Raw genomic sequence first — 18,008 nt, 5'->3', positions numbered from 1 at the left:
AAGAGGAAAATATTTTTTTTTACAAAACCAGATCAACTCTGTCGACAGACAACTACGGATGATGTCACGTTCATCGCCCGTCTACGTCACCATTGTGCGCCATGAATCACACGTGTATCAAAATGGCTCCCTTCCACTTGGTTGTCATATGTTGAATTGTTTCGGGTAAATATTTTGTAAGGTTCACTGTGTTTAACCTTGCTGGAGGGACATTTGTTCCATCTCTAAGCAACAAAGACAGCTGAAAATCGAAAATGGCACAGAGAAAGAAGAAACTGACCAAAAAGAAGAGACACGGCAACACCAGGGAACCAGAGGTGGAGTCGGACGAGGGAGACTTTGGGCCGGTTGCCGAAATAAAGAACGATGATGCTGTAAGATTGCTTTGTTATTATAGACTTTAAACAGGCGTTTATAACATGAATCTTTACATGTCAAAAAGGCTTTCGTAATATCAAACGGAAAACCTCAGATATCAACATCCTTTCCCCAGAATCGCGGACTGGATTTGTCATGCTAGTTAGCTCAGCTCTCGGAATGTTTACTTCTCTCAGCCGACCTGCGCAATTTGTATATATTATGCGGTACCCTATAACGAGCTTAAACATTAATTTAGCCTGTGGTGAGTTTTCAAGTTAAAGGGAATGTATTTGGCGTTCGTTGTAAAAACTTTACACGTGTTGTGTACTGGCGTCGGCTTTGATCATTCAGTTTTAATGCATATTGACAGTAGTGTATATTTGTCCTATCAGCCCGGTAGAAAACTGCCACGGTTCCCTGCATCATCAGACGCCCTGTCAGATGTTGAACCAGACACCAGGGAGCTGGTCCGGGCCCAGAATAAGAAGCAAAAGAAGTCTGGAGGGTTCCAGTCCATGGGTGAGAACTGGTACCAGTAATACAGCAGTGAGCGGTATTTGTATGGAGTATGTGAAGCCTAAATTCATGTAAATAATGCTTATTATGTTTGCAGGCCTCAGTTATCCTGTTTATAAGGGGGTAATGAAAAAGGGTTACAAAGTCCCTACTCCTATTCAGAGAAGGGTACGTGTTCTGACATGTTAACATACTTCAGATGTACTAATTTGTCATGGATTAAATCGTAGTGTTATTGTTGTAAACGTTATAATGGACCACTGCATTGTCTCCTTGGCAGACTGTTCCAGTCATTCTGGATGGAAAAGATGTAGTTGCCATGGCAAGGACTGGCAGTGGAAAGACGGCTGCTTTCTTGATTCCGATGTTTGAGAAACTAAAGGCCCCCCAGGCCCAGACTGGTGCCAGGGCACTCATTCTCACTCCGACAAGAGAGTTGGCGCTTCAGACCATGAAATTCACTCGAGAGGTATTGTGTCTTTCTTGAGATTGCTGTCATTACCTCTTGTGTATCTCTTCTGGTTCAGTCTCTGCCTGGTTGCACTTAAGAGAAACATACCAATGTTAATTTGTGTGTTTCATCTTCCAGCTTGGTAGATATACTGGCCTTAAAACTGCATTGATTCTTGGAGGTGACAGGTAAAGTACATCAAGACGATTATGACCTAGAGAAATTGTCCTGTTTGTTTTGACTGTGCCACTGACCTGTTTACATTTAATGTTTCAGTATGGATGAACAGTTTGCTGCTCTACATGAAAACCCTGACATGTATGTCCATCTAAATTTCCATTCATTCCCCCTATTGTTTGAATACGTACGTTACACAGTGTTTGAATTATTGACATATGTGTGACTCCTCTTCCTGCAGCATTATTGGTACCCCTGGTCGTCTGATGCATGTCGTCATGGAAATGAACCTGAAGCTGCACGGTGTGGAGTATGTGGTGTTTGACGAGGCTGACAGGTAGGCATAGCCCTGGAGTTGCCATCACAGTGCACTGCTTCAGCCCCTCCCCTTCTGAACATTCAAAAGACGATTAAGGACAAAAAGAATATAGATGTACAGTTTTACATTTTGAGGATTAGATGTGATTTGATGTAACGGTACTGAACTTAGGCGTGATATCACTAACAATGTCCTATCTACCCCTATGAAAACTCAAAAGCTTGAAGTGAGGGAACATTTATTTAGCTCATCACTGTGCCTTTGTTAAGTGGCTGATGGTCTGTAAACTGATAGATTATATAATGGTCATCATAGGATTTATAAAGTAAATCTTGTGTTTTTTCTTTTCAGACTGTTTGAGATGGGCTTTGCTGAGCAGCTTCAGGAGATCATCCGTCGACTCCCAGACACACGGCAGACGCTCCTGTTCTCTGCCACTCTGCCAAAACTGCTGGTGGAGTTTGCCCGAGCAGGTATGTGTAGCTTGTGTCCCACACTACTAGCATAATGAATTTCAGCACACAAGTCTGAATCAATATGAGTGAGCGGTTGTTGAGTAACTTCCACTGTGGTGCTTGCAGGATTGACAGATCCTGTTCTTCTTCGTCTGGATGTCGACACCAAGCTGAGTGATCAGTTGAAGGTATTTAGATAACTTGGATCCACCTTTTTCATCAGCCTCAGGTGTAATATTGTTATTACGTAATTAATTAATTAATTAACACTGTTGATACAATATTAATCTCAGCTGCTCAAACTCTTTTACATCTAGGAGTAGCAAGTAGATTCAAAGGAAGTATATTGTACTTCTTGAGCAATTCAGTGTGAAGCACATGATGATATTTATATTAAGTAAATATATCTAAATCCACAGACAGTGTTGAACTTCATACTTGGCATGAGTGCCATATATGTTGATATATTTGAGCTTGATTTGATTCGTAAGTGTTCGTGTTGTTGATATTGTGTTCTCCCTATCCTCTCCCAGCTCGCCTTCTTCCACCTGAGGCTGGACGACAAGCCTGCCATGCTGCTGCACCTGCTCAGGAATGTGGTGAAGGCCCAGGAGCAGACGGTTGTCTTTGTGGCCACCAAACATCACGTGGAGTATGTGAAAGAGGTGAGATGGCTGCATGAACTCTGGCCTCAGTCCTCTTTTTCCGGCATATATTTTTGTATCTTTTAAATGATCCAAGTCGCTTCTCTACTTGCTCTACTCCACTTCATAATAAATCTAGAAATTGTATGTAACTGTCTTAGAGCAATATATGGTCACTGCATGATATGCTTCTGTAGGTAAACGGATATAATGTAAGGTAGTGGTATCGAGTCACAGAAACTTAAGATAGCGCCGCTCTTTTCCCTATATATTTCTACATCTTTACAGCCTTTTGTGAGGCCCCTCTCGTTTGTCCAAAGAAGCTTCCAACTTTAATTGACCTCTGGCTGTTATCTGCCAAATTAGGACTCCCTACATCATCCAATTCAGATTTTTGTCTTGAGCTTTGTATTTCTTGTCTTAAACCAACACATACTGTATGTATGCCATTTGTCTTTAGATGTTAACCTCAGAGGGCATTGAGTGTGCCTACATCTACAGTGCTCTGGACCAGACGGCCAGAAAGATCAACATCGGCCGCTTCGTCCACCGCAAAGCCATGGTGCTGGTGGTGACGGACGTGGCCGCCCGTGGTATCGACATCCCCCTGCTGGACAACGTCATCAACTACAACTTCCCCTCCAAATCCAAGCTGTTTCTGCACAGAGTGGGTAAGTGGACACGACCGTCACCCACATAGTGACAGGCCGTCGCTCGTTTTCTCTGTTGTATTAAAAGTATTCCTCTTTACCCGTGTCAGCTCTGCATTGCTTCAGTATAGATATGATATATTAACACATAGTTTGCATAATACCTTTAGGTAACAATTTGCTAGCTACTTAACTGAACATTCATGCTGCATTTGTTACATTGGTCAAATACAGTGTCTTCTTGATTGACGTATTGTTCTCTCCTCTCTGTGCCTGTGCTACAGGTCGTGTTGCCCGTGCTGGACGAGGTGGAACAGCCTTCAGCCTGGTGTGCCAAGACGAGGTGCCCTTTGTCTACGATCTTCATCTCTTCCTGGGAAGACCCATGCAGTTAGCTTCGCATGATCATCAAAAAGGTAGCTGTGGTTCAGAAGGACCTAGCTTGATATAAATGGAAGAAGTGGGAAACTAGTTGGATTATCTTAATTGGGAATTCTGTTTAATTTATGTTGAACTGGAACTTCAGGCGACGTCTGTTTCCGTTTGCTTCTGTGCACATAATACTCATAAGTGGCTATTCTACGCAGTCTGTCAGTTTGAAGACATGTGCCCAGTTTTTCTCCAAATCTATGTTTGTGCAATGTGAATCGTATTATGTGACAATATTATGAGTACTGTGTGTGTATTTGTGCGCAGATGCAGATGGCGTGTTTGGACGTGTGCCCCAGAGCATCCTGGATGATGAGGAAGGGGAGCTCATCACAGCCTACGACAACTCTTTGGACCTGCAGAACATGAAGCAAGTCGCGGAGAACGCCTACAAACAGTACCTCAAGTCACGGCCCAGCCCTTCTCCTGAGTCCTTCAAACGGGTGAAGAACACCGACTTCACCAGCATGGCCGTCCATCCCCTGTTAGGTAAGCCTATTAGCCCTTTATTATGTCGCCTGGAGGTTTTGTTAAATAGACTGGCAAGGGTTTCACCCATGTTTGGCCCAGTGTTTTTCCGGTTGATTGGATATTTGAGTATTTCTGTCTTTCTGTGTATCTCTGTATTTGAGATTATTTAGTGAGTGTTAAGTGAGTATTAAGTATTTCTTTCAGGTGTATTTGTATTGTTTTATGTTTTCAGGCTCGGGTCTTGAGAAGAATGAACTGGATAGACTGCAGATTGTGGACAGCATCAAGGGCTATAAGTCCAAATGTGTGAGTTGAGACTTTATCATTTGAGGGTAAATCTGGAAGGGCTGACGGCTGTTTTTATGTCTTTGTTGTTTTCCAGTATGTGGAAAATGGAAATCTGACTGAAATTTGTGTCCTTCATACATACCTGAACAAAAAAATTAAGTGATAATTCATAAATGATCCTCAACAGATTATCTAAAAAAAATTCTTTTCAGACGATATTTGAGGTTAACTCCACAAAAAAGGCCAGCGGCTGTGGGGTGATGCGGGCCAAGCGCAGCAGGGACAGACCACTGGTGGACAAGTTCACACGGATCCGGGATGAGCGCATCGCTGAGAACAAACTCCGCCTTCCTCCTGTAGCCCCCGTCTCCAAATCCGCAGCCAATGATGCCTACAACTCCGAGGAGGAGGAGGAGGATATCCGGGTGAGTGGTGAAATGAGTAACCATGACAACAATCAAAGTGGAAATAAATGTGCTAACCACTCTTGGAATTACTTATTCTCTACCGGACCCACTTCAAAAGCAATGTAAAACATGCTGATTCTTTCATTTCTACTTTGCTTCCACTAGCTTGGTGACACATTTTGCATGTGTTTTTGTAAATCAGTTGTGTAGTTGGTTTTACATCTTTATTACGATAAGATAAGAAACCACTTTTATTAATCCCGTGAGGGAAATTCAGTTGTCAAAGCAGCAAGGTAGTAGGATTAGGAATGAAGTATCTATATACATGAATATGTATATGAATATATGAACTATACTGTAAAGTAATAGATTTTTGCTTCCATTTGGCTTCTTCTTAAAGGGAGTTTTTGCCGAGGTGGTCGGTGGGAAGAGGAAGAAGCATGTAGAAGAGGAGGACAACGCCAATCCCACTAGCAAGAAAAACAGGGAGACGGGGCGAGACGAGGAGTTCTACATCCCATACAGGCCGAAAGATTTCGACTCTGAGAGAGGGTACGTTCAAAGACGTGTAGCCTATATCGTTTCCTGTATTACATTTACTTTGGGTTCCCTTTGTTTATACTGGGCTGCATTTGTTTACATAGAAGTAGACATGTTTATGCTTATATCCCTTTAGCGCAAGAAAAGTATCCATCTCATCAATATGTGCTCCTCCTTCATTTCCCCTGACTTAAGTTCTGCATGTTCCTTGTTGTAATAGTTCAGTTTCAGGGTCATGAACCTGATGAAAACCCTTAATGGATGTTTATGTGAAAGGAGGCAAACCAGTACTGTGTCTAGGGTTTGTGCTCTTCCTCAAACCAAAGATCAATGGGTTGTTTGGTTTGATTTGAAATGGAAGCTTTAGTTGATTTAGGCTGTCTGAAGCTTGATCTCTTCAGAAACCCAATTATTCTTCTAAATGTTTCTGTGTTTGTCTGTGGAAATTGATTCTCTTTTGCATTTGTGTTTATCTTCTAAAAGAAGCATATTCCTATTTATTTTTACGAGCACCAGCTTGTATTAGCTGTGTTAGATACATTTGATCTGGGAATGGTTATGTTATTGTTCAGCTCATGGTTGTGTGTGTGTGTGTGTGTGTGTGTGTGTGTGTGTGTGTGTGTGTGTGTGTGTGTGTGTGTCTAGGCTCAGCCTTACTGGTGAGGGCACCACATTTGAGCAGCAGGCCTCTACAGCCGTACTGGACCTGATGGGAGACGAGAATAAAACACTTGACCGGCACAAGAGCATCATGAAATGGTGAGAGAAGCTACAATCATCACACAAACACACACACAGGGCAAACTCCCAAAAAGACACATACACTTATGTGTATACAACCCTTTTGTCTCCCACTCAGACACAAACAGGTTCAATATACACATACATTCACACACACACAGATTAACCTTTTGTCTCCCACTCATATATATATATATATTTTATACATATGAGTGGTTGACAAAAGGTTAATCTGTGTGTGTGTGAATGTATGTGTATATTGAACCTGTTTGTGTATATTTTATATATATATATATATATATATATATATATATATATATATATATATATATATATATATATATACATACACACATACAGGATGTACTCCTTGCACACCCATCACACTGTAACTCAATACACACACTAACACAACCACACTATACTATTATACTGTGGTTCTCAAATGCCTTTACCTCACCCGTTCCCATGTGTTTCCCCAAAGGGACCGCAAGAAGAAGCGGTTTGTGTCCGACACGGGCAAAGAAGACAAGAAGAAGAAGGTCAAACTAGAGAATGGACAGGTGGTCAGCAACCAGAAGAAGAAAAACTTGTATCCTTACCTGCTCATTGTTGTACTGACACTCTGAGGTCTAGCGAGAGCTTGTTGTAATTATTACGGCCTAAAAGGGACTGAATTTGCCCCAGGAAATCGGATCTTTAATTTTGAGTTAAATAAAATCAGTCGCAAATAATGCAGTCAAATTCCATGACTGCATATTGCGGTAATAAGAGAAAATTACACTTTTGGGGATATCCTTGAATTTGCATGAATTTGTGATGAGGCGAGATTTGAGAATGCTGGAAGGACTGATTGTAAATGTTGAAAAAAAATTCCATTGAATGTGTGAGAGCTTGCAAACAAATAGCCCAAATGTACTATCTCGAGTTTCTCATGTATGTATGGGTAGACTGTTTGTGCCTTGACAGTGTGTTAGCTATGAGCAGTGGAGGAAGAGGAACAAGATGGATGACGATGCTGGCGACAGTGATGGGGAGACTGGAGGTGGTAGAGGTCGTCAGATGGGAGGCCGAGGACGAGGCCGAGGAGGTAGGAACTCCGCCATATGTGCAGTTGTGTCTGAGATGACATGGTCAGTTTCTATGAACACAAATGCATCTTCCCGTGCACTATGAATGCTGTTGTGGCTTCTTTGACGCAGGTTTTATTCTCGCTCTTTTTGAGCGATAGGTGTTAAGTGTCATGCTCTCTATTTGAGAGGGGTTAGCAATTCTGGCTCATTCCACATTCTTCACACTATAGGGTAGGGCTGAGCTATGACGGTATATACCGTGCGACGGTAGTAATGTACCGGGAGAGATTTGGCTATACCGTTTCAACCGCAGTATACTCTTATTTTGAAACCCAATCGATTTTATTTTTAGATAATGACCTCCAAACTATATATCATCCGGCTTATTATACAGTTACTCACCAAAACGATAGAAGACATTCCTCCAAAATACTTCTTAAACGATTTTGTTGCCGTTTCGTGATTTCCACTTCCCGTTCTTCAAGCAAATACACCTTTAAGGTTTCAGGTGTTGCGTAGCAACCCATTACTTGCTGACGTTAAATGACCGGACTACTTGCGGAATGATATGAAAGACGATTATTATTACTATTATTATTATTATTATAATACTGAGCCTAACAGGATTCAAAAGTCCAAGTCGCTCTGTCATCCCCCCCCCCCTCTGATGATCATCTCTATTCCCGCAGGTCAGAGAGGCAGGAACGGGCCACCAAGGGCACCCGGCGGGCTCCAGGCGGGCGGCGCCCAGAAGGGTGTGCGCTCCGAGCTTAGGAGCCGCGAGCAGATCCTGAAGGAGCGCAAGAAGCAGTCCAAGCAGAACTTCCTGCAGAGCGGCGGTCTGAAGAAGAAACGCGGTGCGAACCGCCAGAACGTGAACAACGTCATGAAGTCCGGCTTCGGGCGCGGTGGGAACAAGAAGGGCAAAATGAGGAAGAGGATGTGAGGCCGTCTGTAAGAATGCGGATCTGTGAGGCCGATTTCGAGGACCTTAGGGACTGGGTGAATCCCTCCTGGTAGCTGTTGAGTGACGCTTGACTTAATGGACACCAGGTAGTTCACGTCCTGCGTCTCTCCCAGTTTCACAGTCCTCTTTTCTCATACTTTGTACATGTACATTTTTTTAAACAATATTCCATGTCCAATACAGATAAGATATGCTTAAAGTGTTTACCCGTGTTTGTGTGTGTGTGTGGGGTTTTTCTTGATGGTTTCTATTCAGTGCTGGTTGCTGTCTTAGAAAACAGCTGACTCTCTAATGCACCCGGCTCCGCTCCAAAGTCCACTTCTGTCTGTGTAGGGCTTGGAAGATTCATCATCTGAAAGTCCTGTTTCCCAACCTCCCCTGCTGAGCACATTTTTCTCCGGAGGTCTGGACAGTGTCTGTGTGTGTGTAACGTCTTCCTGACAGCTTTTCATCAAACTGAGGTTTAGACCTGACAGCCAATATGACTGCATGCTAAACAAATCAGTATGCGGCGGCCCCAGCGTCTGACAGTGCGGCCTCTGTCAACTGAACTAGCTGAGTTAATCCACTAGGTGGCAGTACAGTCCTAGAGACTACTTCAGATGGTATTAAATGCCAGTAATGACCAGCTTTAAATGTCTAGAAGGCTCAAATCAAGTGGAGCAGGATTTGAATTTGAGTCATCCAGACATTAAAGCTGCTTCAACTGAGTAATGTCAGCATTAATGTAGTGGCTGCGTCTTAAGCTCACAGTTGGAAAACACCAACAGGGACCAAGTCTTACAAACAGTGTTTTTGTAAAAAACGTAGTTCTATGTCCACATAATATTTAGTTTAAAACGACTCTAGTTTTCTGTCTTTTTCAGTTGGGGCAACTGAAAAATATGATGTGATTGGTCTCTATAAAAGTGGCCAGGTGATAGGCCATGTGTAAGTGAGACCGTAGATCCCATCTGGATACAGTTAGATGCTAGCTGGTGTTTGATGATATGTGCACATGTTATCACCGGGTTATCTACGACCAGACCCCCTAGACCACAATGAAGATTTGTGGCATCCATTTCCACTTGTGAGTCTGCTAAACTCAAAAAGATGGCTGGCTCATTCATAATGGTCAGCTGTACTCTAGTGTACTGGTGGAGATACCGTCGCTACGGCTCATGGCCCGACCGCCTTCTTTCAGATCGTCCAGGTGTTCTCACAAAAAATAGACTACTCTACTAAGTGAAAATACATTTAATTTACTGTTATTTTCTGTGAGAATTTAACTTGCTGGATTGTTGAAGTTTCTGTTAACGTATTCTCAAGCATTCTCATGTTTCTCAAGCTCTTCACTTTTGGCAGGAAAAAAGCTTTCTGATTCCCCTTCTTTAAAAAAAAAAAAAAATCATATTCCTCTTTTAACAATTTCAAAATGACATCATAGTTAAGGTTTGTGTAATGAAAAGAGGAGAAAAAAAGTAAACAAATAAAGGCAGTGTTATTTCATTGCAGCTGATCCATCCCACAGAGTTCAAGTGAAGAGTCAGTCAGGTTGAATACCATATAAATCTGAGCTCGGCTGTCCACACACTTGCCTCACTGAGAGAGAAATTCCCCTCTAGGCACAGTAGGTTGAGGGTCTATAAGCCCCCCTCATCTGATAGGACTTAATCCCTCGGAAAGGACGCCCCATCCTCACCACCGCAACACCCAACCACCTCTCCACCCCCACCCTCTACCAGCTCCCATCAGCCGACTCTTCTCCCACAGCATGGAACTGTGGGGTTGGTTGGAGTGGAGTGGGGGAGGCTAGTGGTGGGGGGGTCTGTGGGCCATGCCTCTGAAGAGCCTCCCCGCCGTGGCGGGGCTTATCTGCCGTTCCCAGGACTGACACAGCATCTACTTGAGATAGGCCGCACGGAGAGACGGCAGCCACAAGGGCCCTGGACGAGCTGCCGGTCACGGGAGTGTGGCTCGGCACGCCGAGGGGGCCGTGTGAACGCGTTATGAAACGCATGGTGTGGAGTGGACCGCTTCACTCTCTCTATGGCAACCGAACACGTCTAAACTCTTCGTCTGTAGTGACAGTTGCACTTGGAGAATTCAAACACCAGGTTTACATTACTGAGATAAGTTGTAGGTAGATCTGTAAAAACAAGTCTAAGAATGCAGATGCCATTATTTTTGGTAATGAAATAATCAGGTAGATTTGTCTTAAAGAGTAAACCAGTACCACTGAAGATGATGTTTAAAATCAAATGGCAACCATTTGAGAAACCTGCAAAATTAAAAGGCATGATCTCGAGCATAAATAATGTCCATCAGGATTTGAAAGTCTTTCTGTGAGCTCTCAGTGTGTACATGTAGTTGTTTCTCAGTCAGTTTTCTATGTTTGCTCCACTTCCATTTGCAATGGCTGTCCTGTACACCGCTGCGGTTTCTGTCTATTCCCTGCTAACCCACACACAAAGACCTCTGGGGGATCAAACCTGCTTACAGTGCATCTGTGCCACGGCCAAGCCTTTACGTTACAGGGTAACTGGGCCTCCAGGCAGCCACTAGGTCCTTCTGGAGCGGTGCTTTAGCTCAGGAACCCTGTTAAAACCATTTCAGTTCCCCCTGCAGGTCAGGCTGGCCCACTCCTGTGCTGTAATTAGAGTAGTTCTTGTGTTGAAATAAGGGAGCGCTGAAGTGCTTTTTAGCACGCCCTGCTGTAAAGGCACTAAAAAACATTTTGGGATCTCTAAAAGTAGAGCCTCGCCACAAAGCATAACTACATGCCATTTGGCACTTCTCAGGCAGCAAGGCAAAGCGCTGCATCTTTTGTGCTGGGTAATGACTTAGACGGTCTGTGTATCTTGCACACACTTCTTTACTGTGTGCATCATTGCACGCTAGGCCACACCACATACTTTTCTTGTACGCCACGTTTCTTTTTTCTTTCTTTTAGGTTTGTGTTTTTTTTTTTTTTTTTTTTAATTTTGGGGTGTTTTATTTGGTTTCCAATTATTTTAACATAAAAACTTAAAAACAAAAAAAATAACTGAAAGCATATGTCCGTAATTAGGCCTGCTTGGAATCACAGTGTATCGACCAGTTTTTCTTGGTCCAATTTGAGCCGCTAGCACTTTCTAGCATTTAACGTATGGAGACGTCTCCCCGTCATGCCATCAAATTCATATAGAGGCTGAAGATGCGAGAATTGTCCACAAGATGGCGCTGATTCACATGGAAGGAGCTCAAGTTCTTTTCCACTGCTGGCATCCATTTTAAATCCTTGATTCCTGAATTTCTCTTTTTTTAAATTGATGGTGAGGGAGTGGGGGGGTCATTTTCAAAGATCGAGCGTCACTGATCTGAAACGCTGCCTCTGTGTATCCCATCTAATCTTATTTTTCTCCGGAAGCTCTTAGCGCGCTGCCACCCCTGTTGCGTTCGTACGGACCTTCCTAATTGGGACCCTGAGACCCCCTCGGAGATCCCATGTCTCCACACACCTCTGGACCTGACCCCTCCCCACCCTTTACCCCCACCCCCCCCAAAAAAAACGCGCCGCAGCCAGCACTCCACTGATTGGCCAACGTACCAACCAATGACGTGTTGACACTACCACACCAGAGGCCCTCGTTTTGGGTGCGTTTCTAATGGAACGGGGTGTGGTGGGCACCCAAAATGAGAAAAGAAACATGGTTTCCATTCTAATCGAGGTTTTTTTAATGAATTGCCCACCAGCTCCACAAAAGAAGAAACCCACATGTTCCGCCTTGCCCCTCTGATATTTACTTCATTTGATTCAATTTCCTTTTTTTGCACCTCTCCCCTCCCTCTCCTCTGTAAGTCTTTAAAAATGGCCTAGATGCTGATGGTGTGCAGCATGGCTGCTGTGCTCCCAGCCGTCCTGTTGAGGATGTGGGAGATGGAGCTTTTCTCCGGTGGCCACCACCACCACCTGTCAGCGGCGCATGAAGTGCAGGCTGCAGCCCTGCGTGGGGACGTCGAGGGGGCCTGCTGGAAGATCTGCTGGACCCCTGTCTGTGTCCCGCTGCTATAAATCTTAATACACTCTATTAGACAGCAGGGCCTGCATTCAGATCCCAGCCATTAGTCTCTCTCACACACACACACACACACACACACATACACGCACGCACACGCACACAAAAAACCATGAGAGAATGTGCTGCAGGCCGCAAGCTTGGGGTCCCTGCTTCCCTCAGCACGCAAGGCTTCTCTCGTTTACGATGCCCAGCTCTCTCTCTGTCTCACACACACACTCACCCTTTTTCTTTATCTATGGGCCTGTCCCGATGATTTTTGTCTCCATCGGCAAAATTATTCCTCCTAAACGCAGTATTTGTTTTTTTACTGCATGGGATGATGGGAATGATGTATTATTTTTGATGAGTGTAGTCCCCCCTTTGGAAATCTGAACAGAAGGGGATATTCATTTTGCTGCATTATTTCAGGGCTATTTTGTTTGTGTTTGGGTCTGCATCTGCATCTGTGTTTGTCTGTACATGTGCATTGGTTGATCATATGTGTGCGATTACATGTGTGAGTCTTGTTTCTGTGTGGTTGTGTGTGTGTGTGTGTTTGTATGTGACAGTGTATTATTTTTGTGTGTGTGTTTGGAGGTGGGTGGAGCGAAGCAGCCTGGTTTGCCCATGGCCAGAGGCAGCAGGCAAATTCAGTGCTCCAGATTTCACATGGCCAAATGCACAGTCTGGCATGACAAATCCCCCAGTGCACATCCCTCTCCCATGTGCCTGGTCGCCATGGCACTCCCTTACAGTGAGCTAATCTGGGGAAATTGGTCGTCTTCTAATACAGTAAAGTTTGTTCAATTGTAGTAGCCGTACGTATTCAAATCTGATTTATAATGCTTTTTCATACAAATATTATTATGGTTATACATTATGCATTTCGTGTCTTCACATGAGGAACAATCTGCTCAGGTCAAAATCAATTCCTTTTATTCAGAACCTGAAGAGAGTCGATATTCCTAACCAGAAGAAGCATTAAAGGTGACCGGTGGTGGTTATGGTGTTTTTTTTAGGTACGACCTAAATAACCTAACCTAAAAAATGTATTTTAATAATTTTTTATTTTTTTTATTTATTAGATGTTGAGACCGGATACCTTACCATGGAATGCAGTATAGAAGGAGGAAGATGTGTGTGTGTGTGTTGTGTTTGTGTGTGTTGGTGGGGGGACTGGCCAGTGGTCAGCAGTGGTTTATTTGGGGGGGGGTTATTTGCCCAGGTGCCCTGGTGCCCCATGGTCTGATGGCAAAAGCCCCTTATAAAGCCATTACTGCGATGGGGAGGGCGGAAAAGTGGGTTATCAGCGTGGCTGACGTGCCTTGCGAGGGCGACTCGTTTGCATCTAGTCAACACCTTCCGCCCACTCACAGAGCTGATCCGCCCTGCACTTCCTGATGCGACCCACCGCTCCTGCACCCTACCCCCCCCCCCCCCCCCCCTCCCCAGACACACACACACACACACACACACACACACTTAACCCCCACCACCAACACACACATCAACCCCCTCCCCACTCCACTGCCTGGAAATGAGTTGCAGCATATGGTTTATATTATTCATGAGAAATATTAAGGCTCTCCTGTGTGTGTGTCGCTGTGTGTGTTTTCAGTCAGGGGCCACACCAGCTTTTGTGTGTGTGTGTGTGTGTGTGAGTGTTTTTCTTTTCTTCTGAGCATTTGCGAGCACAAATGGGTTTTCAGTGTCGCCTATCTTGTTGCTGTTATTATGACTTTGATAGGATGCGGTGTTATCAGCGTTGGCCTCAGCCCCTGATGCTTCTGCTCCAGTAGAGCGGTGAATTGATGATTAATAGAATCGTGCTGTTTTGTGGTGGACTTTTCCTCCATAAGAGGCCTCCCCCTGTCATGCCACCTCAAGGATCCATTTGCCACGCAAGCATCCCTAGCAAGCAGTCAGGCCATCATTAGGAGGCATTTACAGCTCTTTAGCGTCACGCCTGGGTCACAGTTTGGTTTTCCCTCTGCTGAACTACAACAGCAAAAGATTTGACCTTTTTTCCCTCAAAACTCCTTTAAAATCCACTGATCCTAAGTCCTACGCAACCCAGAAAGGACCTGTTTTTGAGACCTCATTTTTTTTTCTTATATATATTTTTTTTTAACCCCAGTCTTTTTTCAATCTTTTTTTTTTTCTTTTCTCGTCCTTTTCTTTTCGTCTCGTGCGGAATGTTTTCCCAGACTCTCTCTCTCTTCGCCCTCTCTGAAGTGCCCTGCCTGGCTGTGGTTAGGCACTTCATTTGTCATACGCAGGATCAGAGAGGCGGGGGGGAAATCAAAATAATCATTGGACAAAAGTTGCCAATGCAAAAAAAAAAGAGAAAAACGTGATGCGAGATAACAAGATGTCGCAACTTATTGCTGCCACGTCTTGTATGAACAATCAAAGGCAGATATTCCTTGAACTGCCTCTTGAACAAACTGTCTGTTTGTAAGCATACTCAAAGCCCAATTGAAATTACGAAATCCAGTTGTTTTCACTCAGTCTCTTATTATTCCTCTCTCTCTCTCTGTTGTTCTCCCTTTGTCTTTCCCTTTCTCTGGGGTAGAATTTATGTTTTGTGGGTGAATGAATTCAGTACTTAAGACTGGTGTCATTTGGAAAAAACTTTGTTGACATTTAAATGGCAGAAATGGTGTCTCTTGCTAACTATACAATTAAAAGCTGTTGTTTGTGATTTATTTCCAATGGTGTTTTTAAGTGGAAGTTGGCAGTGGTAAAGGAATGACCGCGTGAGTGAGTTAGTCAAATACTCTATATCCAATAGGCTGATGGACTCTTTTAATTTATGCTAATTTGACAGAAATTTTACTTTTTAAACAAAGATTCCTGCAAGATTGTTCTTGTAACTTCCATGGGTGCAGATGGATTTTTTTTAACAAATGGTTCTGTCAAAAGAACTATGTACACCAGATTAACACACACAGACACACAAACACACACACACACACACACACACACACACACATACACACACACGAGATTGAATTCAACTCAATTATATTTATATATTAAAATTGTCCCCAGGCGCTTTAAAGAGATGAGATGAGATGAGTGTACTTTCTAGGATCATACTGTTTTTCTTAGCCCTACTTTCATAACCTGCCTAAATTGAAATGGCGGCCCGGCCTCAGTGCCTTGCGTGTAATAGGAAACAGAGGTTCCTCTTACCACCAAATGGGGGCACTGCAATCATTGCCGCCTTTCAAAGACCGCCAGTGCTTGAGAACTGCCTGCAGCACTAAGTGAGCGCATATGTGGGCAAGCGTCCGGTGGATATCAGAAAACTGACTGCGAGCAATTTTGCACCATTTGTGCCGTAAAAGAATGGTAAGCTCTCTTCTTTACCAAAAGAGATTACTAAAGCAGACTACTGGATTTGGGTGTTGCAAACAGCCATTTAAATCTCAGCACTGCTGTCAGAACCGAGGTCCAGTTATATGCACGTGCATTGCCGCGGGTGTCTAGACTTTGACCACCAGCGCAGCATGGCGCCTGGGAGGAGGGTGGGTGGGGAGGTTGGTCAGGCGGAGGTACAGGTGGCGTGGGGCAGAGGCCCTGGACATGTTAGTTGGGGGGGTGCGGTGGACAGGGGGCAGACAGGACGTGACCCGGGAGAGGAAGCTTCGTGTCCAGTGGGAGGGGGAGGCATCCATCAGTGGAGAGGGGGAGAGGGCCAGCCAAGTGGTCTGGACTTCAAACAGACACAGAAGGGCAGTGAGAGTCAGGGGCAGGAAGGACTCATAAGGTTTGGCCTACTCATATGTATATATAGGCACAGACATGCGGGTATGAACTGAGTATTAAATCTCTCTCATTTACATATACTCTAAGACAGAGAAAAATGTATGTGCATGTATATGTGTAGCGCATATACACTATGCCTGTATCTACAGATAGTCGAAAATATCTGAATATGTACGTATATCCATTTCTATAGATACTTTCTCATAAAGATGTATATATTGTAGGTGTATATGCTTATGTACAGATACTCCAAGATACAGATATAGACATGTGATTTCATTACACACCCCTTTTATGATGACACATGCAGGCTATATAGAAATTTAAGCATTAGCATTTTATGTAGCATCACAACGTTTGTCATGTCTCCATGCTCTTACATGCCTGTGAGATGCAACATAAAAATGACAAACTGCAAGTGTTAAATAAATGCTTCTGATTCCCTTTTGAATTTGAATGTACGGTCATAAACATGACATAGTAGGCTCCAGTCACAAGAGTCATGGTCTGTCAAGATGGGTTGGGTTCTGGTGACTGGCATTAAGGCCACCATGCCCCTGTATGAAATACGGTCCATGTCTGTGTGTATGCTTGTAACCAGGGTGGTTTTCATAAATTAATGTTTTTTCTCATCGCTACTTGAAACACTAGGTTTTCCTAATTCCTGTGTATATAAACTGTATCTAGTCCAGCAAACATACAGTAGTGTAATTAAGTGAGGCGAGACACTGCTACAGAAAAACGTAGACCTATCAGTCAGAGTTGAATTGCAAACACGTCCATCTAAAAGACGATGACGCACGTGTATACAGTAGTCACAGGATTAAGTAAGCACTCAGGTAGAGAATGACTGTTCAGTTTTCTAGGAGCACACTATTAAAATGACTTTCTTTGGCTTGTTCTCGCCAAAGGCCTTTTTTAGACTACAGAGAGCGCTGGAAGCCTCTAGGACCCCCAGGGCTACTCCAGTTTTTCGCACTGGTATTAGGTAGAACAAATCATTGTTTTACCTAATTGTTATACCCTTAGTAGAAAAGCTAATTATTCTGCCTAAAGGTTTTAATGATTCCACCTAAAACCTCTCAATATGTTATGGAGAAGAGTGGTATAACCCAAAGCTACTCTAGAGGGCATCTTTAAGGATTCATAATGTGAGTTCACAGCTGTGAAGGGTTCTGAGTATTGTTCTGATTTCCAAAACACACTGTATGCACACACTGTATCATCCAGCCATTTGTGTAGACACTAGTGTAGAGCTCTTTTAATGTTTGTAGGCTTATTTAACTCCGGTTTGGGATGGACACAGATTTATACGCTTGATAATTGATGTGCACCTTGATCCTGTAAACTCCTTTTGAAGCTAAACTAATTCAGCAAGAGGGCTTTTTTATTCTATCTCCAAGTCAATGTGATCAAAGAGCCTAGGTCATTTGTTAGCTTTCAGGCTAACAGGACAAAGGGTTAGCCGGACTTCTGGACAAATGGTCAGAGGGTCATGAATACACTTACGCCCGCCGTCAGGCAGGGTCAAAGGCTACAGATGACCCTGGCACAAGGCTCATGATTAAATAGTGTGTGGGAGAGCACGTTTTGCTGTGCGCGAATGCAACATACGTTGTGTGTGCATTAAAGGGCAGTCAGCGAGCTGTTGGGGGGGGGGGGTCATCTTTTCCCCGGGCCCGAGCAGCACGCACGGCGGGCCTGAATGCAATACAAGAGTTCCAGGG

The 18,008-nt window shown here is 43.8% G+C and overlaps 1 protein-coding gene across 1 annotated transcript; it reads left to right on the top strand.

Annotated features, from left to right (window-relative positions):
* The first annotated feature begins 107 nt into the window (after positions 1 to 107).
* On the top strand, positions 108 to 8,677 carry ddx54 (DEAD (Asp-Glu-Ala-Asp) box polypeptide 54). The gene is made up of 20 exons (XM_080847311.1): positions 108 to 374; positions 753 to 879; positions 974 to 1,044; positions 1,157 to 1,345; positions 1,466 to 1,515; positions 1,604 to 1,645; positions 1,746 to 1,841; positions 2,175 to 2,296; positions 2,405 to 2,466; positions 2,812 to 2,943; positions 3,383 to 3,593; positions 3,857 to 3,988; positions 4,269 to 4,490; positions 4,705 to 4,778; positions 4,973 to 5,185; positions 5,568 to 5,719; positions 6,353 to 6,466; positions 6,933 to 7,040; positions 7,426 to 7,538; positions 8,211 to 8,677. Exons 1-20 carry the CDS (start codon positions 255 to 257, stop codon positions 8,465 to 8,467), a joined length of 2,607 nt encoding a protein of 868 aa, XP_080703437.1. The 5' UTR covers positions 108 to 254; the 3' UTR covers positions 8,468 to 8,677.
* Positions 8,678 to 18,008: the final 9,331 nt, after the last annotated feature.

The sequence above is a fragment of the Sprattus sprattus genome (genome assembly GCF_963457725.1).
Source record: "Sprattus sprattus genome assembly, chromosome: 11".
NCBI classification, from domain to species: domain Eukaryota; kingdom Metazoa; phylum Chordata; class Actinopteri; order Clupeiformes; family Clupeidae; genus Sprattus; species Sprattus sprattus.
This window is presented reverse-complemented; position numbering and strand designations above follow the sequence as displayed.